The sequence below is a fragment of the Alternaria ethzedia genome (genome assembly GCF_023757985.1).
Source record: "Alternaria ethzedia strain BMP 0044 chromosome Unknown scaffold_32, whole genome shotgun sequence".
Classification (NCBI taxonomy): Eukaryota; Fungi; Ascomycota; class Dothideomycetes; order Pleosporales; family Pleosporaceae; genus Alternaria; species Alternaria ethzedia.
In genome coordinates this window covers 246,702-259,204 of record NW_026056225.1, presented here as the reverse complement: position 1 = coordinate 259,204, position 12,503 = coordinate 246,702, and the positions used below count along the sequence as shown (strand labels likewise).

At 54.6% G+C, this 12,503-nt stretch overlaps 5 protein-coding genes and 1 non-coding gene across 6 annotated transcripts; 2 read left to right on the top strand and 4 right to left on the bottom strand.

The window, feature by feature from the left end:
- Positions 1–33: 33 nt before the first annotated feature.
- Positions 34–3,829, bottom strand: J4E87_009173 (uncharacterized protein; the record flags this gene model as incomplete). Its single annotated transcript, XM_049380752.1, has 7 exons — positions 34–1,495; positions 1,549–2,213; positions 2,307–2,680; positions 2,734–3,013; positions 3,201–3,553; positions 3,609–3,718; positions 3,765–3,829. 7 exons carry the CDS (start codon positions 3,827–3,829, stop codon positions 34–36), a joined length of 3,309 nt encoding a protein of 1,102 aa, XP_049229596.1.
- A 549-nt stretch (positions 3,830–4,378) lies between these two features.
- On the top strand, positions 4,379–5,605 carry J4E87_009172 (uncharacterized protein; the record flags this gene model as incomplete). Its single annotated transcript, XM_049380751.1, has 2 exons — positions 4,379–4,505; positions 4,551–5,605. 2 exons carry the CDS (start codon positions 4,379–4,381, stop codon positions 5,603–5,605), a joined length of 1,182 nt encoding a protein of 393 aa, XP_049229595.1.
- A 1,190-nt stretch (positions 5,606–6,795) lies between these two features.
- J4E87_009171 lies at positions 6,796–6,885 on the bottom strand. The gene has a single exon. It is a non-coding gene; the product is annotated as a tRNA-Cys (tRNA).
- A 457-nt stretch (positions 6,886–7,342) lies between these two features.
- On the bottom strand, positions 7,343–8,470 carry J4E87_009170 (uncharacterized protein; the record flags this gene model as incomplete). The annotated part of the gene is made up of 4 exons (XM_049380750.1): positions 7,343–7,467; positions 7,523–7,841; positions 7,897–8,106; positions 8,183–8,470. The coding sequence occupies 4 exons, from the start codon at positions 8,468–8,470 to the stop codon at positions 7,343–7,345; spliced, it is 942 nt and encodes a 313-aa protein (XP_049229594.1).
- Positions 8,471–8,740: 270 nt separating this feature from the next.
- On the bottom strand, positions 8,741–9,463 carry J4E87_009169 (uncharacterized protein; the record flags this gene model as incomplete). Its single annotated transcript, XM_049380749.1, has 1 exon — positions 8,741–9,463. One exon carries the CDS (start codon positions 9,461–9,463, stop codon positions 8,741–8,743), a length of 723 nt encoding a protein of 240 aa, XP_049229593.1.
- A 329-nt stretch (positions 9,464–9,792) lies between these two features.
- Positions 9,793–12,320, top strand: J4E87_009168 (uncharacterized protein; the record flags this gene model as incomplete). The annotated part of the gene is made up of 5 exons (XM_049380748.1): positions 9,793–9,912; positions 9,967–10,069; positions 10,120–10,353; positions 10,407–11,511; positions 11,561–12,320. The coding sequence occupies 5 exons, from the start codon at positions 9,793–9,795 to the stop codon at positions 12,318–12,320; spliced, it is 2,322 nt and encodes a 773-aa protein (XP_049229592.1).
- Positions 12,321–12,503: the final 183 nt, after the last annotated feature.

The following is a 12,503-nucleotide window of genomic DNA, read 5'->3' as shown; positions in this document are numbered from 1 at the left end:
ACAACCGGTGCGCATATGGCCAAAAGAGCCATCTTACCGCCTTTCCCGCTCCCGCTCCATCATCTCGCGCTCGACATCGCCTTCAGTCCTCACACCACCACGTCTAGCCTTGGCGTTCTTACGCAGTCCCGCTGTAAAGAGGCTGGCAATGTTGTCGTCACCCGTCGCACCAGACTTCCTGCGCTTGTCACGATGCGCGGCGGGGCCTGTGGGAGGCTTGGCATCAGCTTTGGGGCCTGTGGGTACCGGAGCCTCGTCGTCAAAGTCGTCTCTGCTACGCTTACTCGAGAGCGTAGGGCGGGATGAAGGAGAGATGCGTGATTGAAGGGACTTGCTGGAGCTGGGTGGCTTCTCTACGCGTTCGCGACTATCTCGCTCTCGGGCGTTGCGCTCTCGCTCAGCGGCATAATGGTCTTGGAACGTTTCTTTGTCTTTGGATGAAGGGCCGGTTGGTATAGTCGATGTAGAAGTGGCGCTGGTTTTACGACGGTGATCCCTAGCTTCGCCGCTTCGGTCTTTGTTTCGATCAGCAGCCGGACCCTTGGGTGGCTGGAAAGCTCGTGGGCCGGTAGGAGGTTGGGCCGGTGGAGGCATGACCGCGTTCTTTGAGCGACCCTTGATGCTGAAGCCATTCGCCGAGGGCCCGGTTGGTGCGTTCAAGGGCGGAGACATAGCGCGTTTCTTCATCATCTGACCGACGACATCCTCTTCCCTCTCCAATTGAGATGGCTTGTCTTTGCGCTCATGATCATCGTACTCGCGTCGCTCGCGATCGCGATCTTTGCGACTACGGCGTGAAGAGCGGTGATTGTCGTCCCCATAATCACGCTCATCGTCTTCACTTTCACGATCGCGACGCCGCCTACGGTCCTTGTCCTTATCCTTGTCGCGGGAGCGATCCTTCTCGCGGTCGTAATCATAGTTGCGGTCTCGCTCTCGCTCTTTACGATCCTTGCGGTCTCGTTCACGTTCCTTGTCGCGTGAGCGGTCGCGCCCGCTCCTGTGCTTGCGTCGTGAACTGCCATCAGAATCCTTTTCGCCATTGCCGTACGCTTCTTCGTCTTCATATTTGTCTCCCTCACGAGGTGATCGGGAGCGATGGCGACGACGATGCTCCTTGCTCCGGTCGCGGTGGGACCGCGATGAACGGTGCTTGTCCTTGTCACGACGGCTGCTACGATACTTGGAGTCTACCGATGCAGTTCGTGTACGGTCACCCCGGCTGCCCTTCTCGTCGCGGTAACGATCATCATACTCCGGGTCACGGTCATCATAGCGTGACGATCGATGGTGCTTGCGGTCTTTGCGATCCTCGTATTCGTTGTTCAATGGCGAAACGGATCTACCGCGGTCATCGCGACGAGAATGACGATCTGCAGAACGCGATCGCTCACGTTGCTCACTTCTGTCATCACCCTTCGTTCGTGATTGTGGTCGAGAAGGCGTGGGTGAGCGTTCCTTGACCCGCATACTCTCATCTCGGAGAGGTGACCGCCTGCGTCATTGTCAGTCACTGCTTGTGCTTCATTCTCCATCAAATCTACTTACGATCGAACTCTACGCTGTGGACTAGCAGCTGTCGCATCTTGAGCAGACGCAACGCTTTTGGGTGGTGGCGGGGCTGCATATCGCCCACCATGGGCACGACTCGAGAAACCAGTGTTGGGTCGACCTTCTCTCATCGCGCGTGGTCCAGTTGGCGCACCTGCAACACCGACACCAATCGGTTCCGTTGGCTGACCTGTCAGAACTGTCGCCGCACCATAAGCCCCGTTATTGAAGCCGCCACGTGGACCATAGTTGCCATTGTATCCCATAATGTTCATACTGGGGTCGAAGGCTGCATTCATGTGCTGATCCGGGAACTGATTCATCATTCCTTGAGGGTATGGCACACCAGGGCCCATCATAGACTGGTCGTACTCTCGCATGTCTGCATCGCCAGAGTCTACAGTTTGTATAGGCTTCAGACCGCCGTCTTGAGTCTCGCATTGTGGACCACCCCCTGCCTGGTTAGTGTCGTCGCCAGCAGCTTCGCTAGCATTGCCAGCACCAACCCCATCTGCTGAAGTCTGTGGTTCGAGCGATACTGGAATAGCGTCGACGATGTCCTTACCTTCTTCAGTTGGATCTGCGGACGCCTTCGACTGCTCGCCCTCGGCCTTCACCTCAGGAGCAGGGTTGGCATTTCCGTCAGGCGACTGGTCGTCACGCTGTGTAGAACGAATCGGGTCAGTTTTTGGTTTCCAAGTTTGGCCGATTCCCGTGTATGGGTTCGGTAGCTTTCGTTGGTGGGTTGAACGTACGTTTTGCAAAGGACCGCCACGGCTGCCCGGACGACCAGGCGCATTCTGGCAACCAGGACCAAAGCCACCTTGGCTGCCATTCTTGTTGTTTCGCTGAGGATGTGCTCCTCCTTGATTGGCATGGAAACGATTGTGGTTCTGGTTTGGGAAATTATTCTTGGGAAACTGGTTCATCATCTCGGGATATGCTCCAGATTGATTAAAGCCACCCAGCTGATTGGGCCCGCTGAAGTTTCCATAGCCACTGCCCATACCATTCCATCCATTGCCATAGCCGCCACCGTACTGCATCATATTCATGGCAGACATGTCGTTCATGCCCAAGCCCATGTTCCCTCCAAAGTTGCCGTACATTCCGTTCATGTTGTTGAAATCTAGCAAGGCATTAGTCGCCTGCAAGGAAGGCAAGATTATTCCAAAGACATACCCATAGGATTCATGCCGTTCCAGCCGCCGTTGGCCATGATATTAGGCATCCCGTTCCAAGCCATGCCATTGCTGAAGCCGCCCTGATTGGGGAAGCCGAAGCCCATCTGGCTTTGCACGCCGCTCATCGGCGGGTTGTTGCCCATCATGCCATTAGTTCCGTTGGAGGTTTTTTGCTCGTCGGTCGAGCTGTCGGCCGCTGAAGGTCCCGTGTTGTTGGTCACGCTCTGGGAGGCGGTGCTACCGCGCCGCTCAGTCTCAATTTCAGGAGAAGCATTTTCCTGATTTGGTCAGCAAGAGCGCGAGTGGAGTGGAAAGCATCTCCGCTCATTGGCACGTGTGGCAACCATGTTTTGCAATGCTTAGAGGCCCGACAATGTCTCTTCTGCTTGGTTTCTTCTTCTTCTTCTGATTGTACAGTACCCGCATGCTCGCGAGAGAGCGAAATGAAAGACTTTCACAACCTACCTCCTTTGGTTGAGCCGCGGCCGAGCCGGCGCGCTGTCCAGCCTCTTCTGGGGCCTCGACAGAACCAGCAGCTTGTTCAGCAGCACCGCCTTCTGCCTTGTGCGCATCCTCAACACTGTCTACGGGCTGCTCTGTACCATCACCGACCGGCAGGACCTCAGGCGCGGCCGGTGTCACCTCGACGGGCGGGGTAGCTGCCTGTGCCGCGGCCTTGGCCTCTTCCTTCTTCTTCTGTTTTTGTAGCCACACTCGCATCGTGTTACGCAGAGACTTGTTCGGTGTGCAAGAGTCGGCCTCGAGCGGTGAGTGGTCGCACGAGGGACACGCTGTCGGGAACTGGAGGTTTCCTTGACCTGGGCCGCGTTAGCGCCTGCGAGAATCTCCGGCAGCAGCATATGGTGTACACACATGGTGAGCATATGGATTTCGCACAGCAGATCAGCTTGTATGAGTCGAACGCAAGCTCGTTACACAGGGCGCAGAAGAAGTTCTTTGGGAAGGCCGTCGTGGGGAGCGACCTGCTTACATTAGTATGAGTTCAGAGCCTAGGCATTTCGCACGTACATAGCAAGCTCTTTCAGCTCGTCGGCGAGCGGCGCCGCCTTGGGATCAGTTGCGGGGTCGCCCATGGTAAGGCCCGACAAGTTCGCGACTTGGGGTCAGGCTGCCGTGTAAGAGTTGAAACCGATGTTTGCGCCAGACGTTACTCCATCAATGGGAAATGGCGGATGAGAGACAAGGAAAGATGGAAGTAAGAGAGCCCCTCGATGCAGGCGCAGGCAAGCAGGCAGGCTTGTTTGCAGGCGCGGACAGACGTGTTTGCGGAGTGACAGCTAAGTGAGTCGCGGAAGTTTTCTGGAAGTCGCGACCGACCGACGGGTCCGTGCGCAGCTCCGCTAATTTCCGTCACGTGGGAACCGCTCCGTGCCTCGTTTGAGCAAGTCAGTGTCTGGGTGTCGCTCCGCCTGATGTGACTCCGGCTTCACGTCTTCCAGAGGTTCGCAGGTTGCCCGGCCGAAGCTCAGGGAAAGCATGATCAATGCGGAACCGTTAGATGTGGCGCTAGGCGATTGTGGCTTAGCCGGACCCTTGTCAGCGTCATCGCTATTCCAGTCCTGAACGGTGTCGCTAGGCGTGCTCGTGGCTGAGATACTTTGTCCATCCTCTATTCCGTAAAGATGATACTGAGTCAAATCTCTTATCTGGACTGCATAGCTTTCCTCGTCTTTCTCGCTCCCCAATTGTTAGTCCAGATTGGGCTCCTGCCACTCTTGACATGGCTGACACCAGCTTTGCCATCTCTCGGTAAGCTACATCATGTCATGTACGTGGGCATACTAATACTCACAGCCCCCAAAGCCGTTGCCATACCGTACCAGTTCGTTCGTGAACGCTTCTTCGTACCACATCAACATCGTGCCCCTTTCGTGCAGAAGGCAACGCCTTTCCAGGACTTGGTCATCCGTTTCGTTCGCTATGCATTCGCCAACATGCCCGCCTTCCTGGGGCGTGTCTTTTTTTCCAAAGCGGTGTCACTCCCTTTCTTGAGGTTCCGTATGCTGAGACACGGCATCGTCACCAGTCCTATCAGGTGGACTGAGATTAAAAGACCAAACTTTGGAGGTGTATGGATAGTGCACAACCAGCAAGAGCAGCCAGATGTAATTGTGTACTATTGTCATGGAGGTGGCTTTTCCATGGGGAGTAGTTTCTTCTATATGGAGTTTCTACTCGCTTGGGTTGCAATGCTCAAGAACGCTGGGTACAGCAATCCGGCTCTATTCGCTTTGGAATACACGCTCGTCCCAGACGCTACATACCCTACCCAACTCCACGAGACGGTCGCAGGCTACGAATACGTTCTATCGCTAGCTCAATCTTCAGTTCGTGTCGTCGTGGGTGGAGACTCTGCGGGCGCAACTCTCATCTTGAGCTTTCTGCTATACATGTCTGACCACACGGACTTGCGACATCAGAAACCTGGCCTTGCCATCATGATCAGCCCGTGGGTCACGATTCTATCGCGCGAAAATCGAAACACAGAATCCGACTATCTCAACAGTTCATCGTTGGAGCTATACGGCCGTCAATACATCGGCAGCAAGGTGTCAGCATATGATCCAATCGTTTCACCCGGAACGTGCAGAGATTTGGATAAGTGGAGAGAGGCTAGTCCTGAACAAGGATGGTATTTCCTATATGGTAGTGAAGAAGTGCTTGGGCCGGAGACAAGGCGCCTGATCAGCTTATTGGAAAAGACCGGAAAAGAGGTAGACAGCTGGGAAGAGCCGGGAGGTATTCATGCATGGCCTGTTGCAAGCTTATACCTTGGGGAGACGAGAGAGGCCAGACTGAGTGGTCTGAAGAGTATTGTAGAAGCGATCAAGAACAGGATACATTCATGAGACTGGAGGTGGTGGAACCCAGCCAAGACATACGATTCTTTGTCTGACGTAACCTTGCAATTAGTAAAGCCATTTCAGTTTCCTGCTATCTGTATTCACTGAGGGGGATAGCCTCGCTTTTGCGAAGGCTGTAGTGGTTCTAAACAAAAGCACACCTTGAGGATAGGTATCATTTGTGTTCAACACGCGTGTCCAATCAGATACCAAAACAGGGCAACTGCTATGCTGCATCCCAAGGTCGTTTCTTTAATCGTAGTCTTACAAGACGTTGTGCACCGGAACACTACCTAGGTAATAAGAAGCCATCAACTGCGAACAAGATTAACTGATCTACAGAGACGCAGCATAAGAGTTCTCATCACTTTCTTAGGCGCCTAGGCCCCACCCTTGCCGTTCGTTGTGCTGGTTGACTTATAGGTTTTTTTCAATGTACTTGTCCGGGGAAAAAGAATGGAACCAATCTGAACGCACATCCTAACGCTGTTACTGCAGCTTCCTTCTAGCATTTAGTCTATTATCAAAGCTATCGCACTGATACCAAAGAATAGGTGCACAAAGTTAAGATTTTACAGTATACCAAGGTACTATAACGATAAATTGCCCGAACCAAGACAGGGCTCTAATCCGCGTTAAACACGGACTAAATCCTTAGTCTGTTAGTTTGATACGCGTTGGAATAGCTTGTTGTGCACTAAAATGCTGGCAGAGGATACGGCTACATTGCAATGCTATAACGACTACTCTTCTCCTAAGTACAAAGCAAGAACACACGTTATATCGTATTGCCGCATAAATTGTAGAATATACATTTAAGCGAGAGGCCGAATAATCTAGTATAGATCTCTGCGTTAGAGTATATAATTTGTGTAACTAATGTAACTGCTCTGTAGGTGTCTAAAAGAACATTTGTAGACAGACAGTTTATTCTCTTTCTAGAGTACAGGTCTATACACTTTTATACTAAACCTTATGTATGCGACACGCTGTGCAGAACGACATAAAGCTGTCTCTGTAACATTTAAGTAGAGAATACAGCAAGTGCTTATGTTAGAGGAAAATTAAGAAAGAAGGCGATTGTACGGTTGCGAAAAAATGCATGTTAAGAAAAAGATAAATAGCTTTTCGAGCCTTAATTAGAAAGAGGGATATAGCCTGTACCAAAAAGAAAAGCCCCCGGGCAAAAAGAACCTAGGGCCGAACCGGAGTCGAACCGGTGGCTTCGGGAAGGCGGTTTTTGGGGTTAACTGCAGTCCTACACTCTACCACTGAGTTACCGGCCCGTCAAAGAACATGTAGATATGTTAACAAATAGATGAAATATAACCTACAGTTCAAAACGTCTGGACATTGGATTATCTACGGCCCCACACCTTACCCACCCACGTGGTGTCCCCATCGATGCATCTGCTAGGGCGCCACCTGCCTTGCACTTTGGCTCCGGAAGAGCAGTACCAAGCATTCGCCGTGCCAACTCTGCCGCAAAGGATGCATAGCGACAGCTCATTCACGAACGTGTTGCATCTACAGCGAAATGCTTTGTCCTTGTAATATGGGTATTCAGACAAGTAATATACACACCTGCACACATGCCATAGTATAAGCCCCACTCACCGTATTCTTACAAAAGTATATATACATCACTCCCTGCACCTGGTGTGACTCGCACGTCCTTGCCACGTTCTATAGCATGCAAGTCACACGAGCCACTCGCATCTCCAACCTTCAGTCCGCATTCGTCTACTCCCATCTCGTCTCTTTCTTCAACGGCTTTTCCCAATCCTTGATGTGGTCTGAGATGACCTTCGCAGCCTGTTCCGCCGTGAAGTTACGCCCGATGGCTTCGACAAAATCGCCTTCTGGGTCTGGTAGATCTGTTAGCCTATGTACGTGCAACCTGATCACAGCAAGACAACATACCCATCAAATAGAAGTAGATACTGTGATCAACCAGGTAGTCTTGGCCAGGCTTGACTTCCTTGGGGGTGCTGAAGTACACGCGATACGCTTTACATGTATCCTTGATCTCCTCGTGGGTGCCCGTCAAGCCGATGAAGTCAGGATGGAACTCTGCCAGGTATTCCTTGAGCACCTTGGGGTTGTCGCGTGCAGGATCGCATGTGATCATGACGGGGAGGATGACGTTTCCGCATTCGGCGACGACTTTGTCGTACATGAGAGCCATTTTGTCGAGCTCGTCGGGGCAGATGTCGGGACAGTGAGTGAAACCAAAGTAGACCTACGACACTGTTGTTAGTGTAAATGCTCACACTAGGACGAGAGCGATGTCGTACGAGAGAGTATTTGCCTAGCATATCCTCGTTGCTGAATGGCTGGCCGTTGTGGTCTTGGAGCTGGAATGGACCGCCTACTTTAGGCTTTCCGATACCCTTTGTTTGCTCGGCGATTCGCTTTCTTGCCATGCGCTCTTTCTCGTATGTGAAGTAGGCCCATAATCCTCCACCTGCTGCGACGAAGAGGATGGCTGCTGTGAGATTGAATGGCTACGAAGCGTTAGCCTTTGATCGGGCGTCTAAGTACTCCCACCTGGTACATAGCCCCTTGGATATCGAAACGTACCCCGCCCTTGTTCCTGGCCCGGATCTGATCTATTGTCTTGAGCTTGCTCCGTGGTGTCGATTGCGAAAAACCCCTTGTGTGTCCTTGGCAGCTACTTGCAGCGTTCCTTAGTCCAATGCGCGTTGTCTGTAATTCCCTCCGACACGTTGCGTTGCCCGCTGATGGTTTCCGCGACGATGCGACCGGACTCGATGTGCTAAAGGCGAATGTTCGATGCGTAACGCGCGCCGCTCGTGGACCTGAAATACTCCTCACAGCTGTGGCCATGCATTTCATTGGTGCAGCCATTGGGGTGTTGATGTTGGAGACTGTATGACGCCGTGGTGTTGCGAAATGGTGCTGCGGCAGACTTTCGATGATTTGGGATGTGAACTGGCGCGCTCGGGCCAACCTCGAATGACATGTTGCTCCTCCGTACATCCAAGGTACACCACGTCACCACGAAAGTACAGATGGAGATCCATAAGCGGAGGTCCTAACGATTACTTGAGCCAGGGGTCACGTCAACAAATAAGAAAGTGCCTTTGGAAGGAGTGTAGCAGAGAACTGGTGGGATGTTTATTTGATACCGATAGCTTTGAGAAGCTCCTCTTTCTGCGTTGCCCCAATGGCTCCTTCTGTTTCGACGCCCTTGACGACATGGCTCATGGTCTCCATCTCTCTGACGCCGGCACCATGTGCAAAGTGCCAGAGCTCTGCTTCTTCATACCGTACCTGGAACGCTTGCCAGTTCTGTGCTTTTAGTGTGTTGACATGCTCTGTGACAGCTACGGAGGGGCCGGAGTAGACAAGCAAGCCAGGATATCCAGGCTTGGTGAGCCCAGACACGGGTGGCACTGAAGACGGAGGTGAGAGTGCAAGTTTGCGTTTGTTGGTATTGAGAAGATGGTGCAGCCATACAATGACTGTCTTGGAGGTGTCTAGACTCTGGTTGGCCCCTGCGGTCGAGCCGCTGTGTGATTCAGCAGGAGCAGAATCGAGAATGTGCCGAAAGGCAGCGAGGATGGCATCGAGGGCCTCTTCGCCTTGGGCCAGCCCAAGCCCTGTGACGGCATCTCTAATGCGCGTCCGCAGGTCGTGCTTGGCTGCGTCAGTCGCAGAGATGATGTCGGGCGACCCTGATGCCGGATACGACTCGGGCAAGCGAAGAAGGAGCGAGGCACGATCATCTTGGGAGAAGCTCAATTCCCGTGACTTGGGATGATAGTGCGTCTGGAGGGGATACATGGCATCTAGCAGCAGCAGCTCGGTTTCGAGGCGGGCGGCAGCGTCGTCTGCCATGGTGGATGCAGGCGGGTTGCCTGTGTTTGCAGGATCTACATGAGGGCCGGCGTGTGGGAGGCTGGACGGGCGCTGGTGTACAGTGAAACCAAAACCAAAGAGCTTTCCCGATGCGGCTAGGAGCAGACGCGGAACGTCCGCGCTCCAACCACCTGGGCACCCAGAGACACAGGCAAACCATCCATCTGCCCTCCGCACCGCCAGCCCAGAGCCTCACCCGCATGCCCTGCCCTCCTCCCGCCAACATCACGACCCGTCACGTGCAGCCAGCACCCACGGACGCCCTACGCCTGCGCCTGTGTGCGGAATGAGCAGCGGCCCCAGCGACGATGAAGGCTGCTCCGCTCCTGGTGTCCTGGCACAACGAGAACGCGCCCATCTACTCGGCGCACTTTGAGCCCCACGGCAAGGGACGCCTGGCGACAGCGGGCGGCGACAACAACGTGCGGGTGCGGCAGCCCCTCCCCGCGAGCAGCATGGACTTGCGCTGACCTGTACAACAGCTCTGGAGCGTCGAGGCGCACGGCGAGGAGCGCACCGTCTCCTACCTGTCGACTCTGGCCAAGCACACGCAGGCCGTCAACGTGGTGCGATGGTGTCCACGGGGTACGCCTCCGGCCCACGTGCAAGAGAGAGCAGCAACTGACGTGCCCTAGGCGAGATGCTCGCGAGCGCCGGCGACGACGGCAACGTGCTGCTCTGGGTCCCCGCCGAGAAGCAGGCGGCGCACAACTTGGACGAGGGCCTTGAAGACAAGGAGACGTGGCGAGTCAAGGCCATGTGCAGGTCCATAGGCTCCGAGATCTACGACCTGGCCTGGTCCCCTGACGGCGTCTTCTTCATCACAGGCAGCATGGACAACATTGCCCGCATCTACAACGCTCACACTGGTACGCCCCGTGCCCAGCCACCACGTCCCCGATAGCTGCTCAATCGTGTCTAGGAAGCATCGTGCGGCAGATTGCCGAGCACAACCACTACGTCCAGGGCGTTGCCTGGGACCCCATGAACGAGTACATTGCAACCCAGTCGTCGGACCGCTCCGTCCACATCTACACCCTGAAGAACAAGGACGGCCACTTCTCGCTGGCCCAGCACAGCAAGGTCACCAAGATGGACCTGCCCGCCCGCCGCGTCTCTTCCAACAGCCCGGCGCCCCCAGACTTCGGCAGCCGCGCCTTTGCCGCCGATGCTGCCATGGCAATCGGCTCGCCCGTGCCGTCGATGCCCGGCACGCCCCAGTCGCTGGCCCTGCCCACGATGCATCCGCCGCCGACCTCGCACAGCCGTCGTTCGTCCTTCGGCTCCTCTCCATCCATGCGCCGCTCCGCCTCGCCCGCTCCGTCCATGCCCCTGCCCGCCGTCATGCCAAACTCCCCCAGCATTGGCACCATGGGCACCATGGGCCTCCGCAACGCGCCCCTCTACTTCAACGAGACCCTGACCTCCTTCTTCCGACGTCTTACATTTGCCCCGGACGGCAGCTTGTTGTTCACGCCGGCAGGCCAATACAAGGCCGTGCATGCGTCCGTTGCTGAAGCCAAGCAGACCGACGACATCACGAATACAGTCTACATATATACCCGGGCCGGCCTTAACAAGCCACCCGTCGCCTATCTGCCCGGCCACAAGAAGCCCTCGGTCGCCGTCCGTTGCTCGCCCGTCTACTATACCCTGCGCCAGTCTGTCCCACCCACCAGGCACATCACCATCGATACTTCAAATATGGACGATGAGATTCCTTCTCTGCCTGATCCAGTCATGCCCTCCAAGCCCCCTACCTCGCATTCATCCATGGACCCCCCGCCCATCACGAGTGCGCCTTCTCCCTCGCCAAGCCTATCAGCGCCGTCGCCCAAGCCCGCCGATGGCGAAGCATCCGCTCAATCCGGCCTGCCCCCCGGGCCTCCGTCTGCCTTTACACTGCCTTATCGCATGATGTATGCTGTCGCAACACAAGACGCTATCCACATCTACGATACGCAGCAACAGAAGCCCCTATGCATCGTCAGCAACTTGCACTTTGCTACCTTTACAGACATCACCTGGTACGTGCCGAGGCCCGCTTTGACTCCCAGTTCACTTACCATTCAATAGGTCAAATGACGGCTCCATGCTGCTGATGACCTCGTCGGATGGCTTTTGCTCATCCATCACATTTGCTCCTGGCGAACTTGGCGACAAGTACACGGGTCCTTTAGCTGTTCATAGCCGACCACAGCAGACACCTGCTGCCATCAACACCACGGGGGGGCACACATCAAACAACTCTACCCCGACTCCTACACCAACAAACGGAACCATGCCAGGCACCACAACGGCTACTGCACCACCAATGCAGAGGCAACCCTCTGCAGGCTTCCCGGCCTCTCCGAGCTCTTTTGTTCCCGCAAGGCCTGGAAGTCCCACAAGAAGCAATTCGGTATCCAGTATTGCTACTGCTTCATCCTTTGCGCCCGGTGCAGGTGACCAAAGCAACATGAACGCCCCAACGCCGGCTATGTCATCAGTGCCTAGTATTGCTGCTGCCAATTCTGGACCTGTACCGATGTGGACACCGCCTCTGACCCCAGCTCACGGCCAGGGCACGACGCACAGTGCAAGTAGCTCGGTCAGCGGGGTACCAAGCACTGCCCATGTTGGGCGAAGAGAAAGCGAAATGAGCGAGTCAGACCGCGACGATGCATCTTCGACTTCCAAGAAACGAGATTTGTATGCTATGCCGGAAGTTGATGCAGATGCGCGAGAGAGTAAGCGACGAAGGATTACACCAACACCGGTCACGATGGTCGCGGAAGGCGACAGTGCTATTGCCAGCACCGAAGAGAGTACTCCGACACAAACACCCGGGCAGTAGGAACTATTACATGGGATCCTCTTGTTTCCGATGCATTTCATCATTGTGTACATCTTGTCTTCAGCAAGGCGTTTAGGATACCAGGGCTATATTTACGGCGATATCATGTACAGATTCCTTTCTTTCCTTGCTAATGCTGTAACAGTGGGGCGCCATCACGATTATACCACAATTCTCACTGCA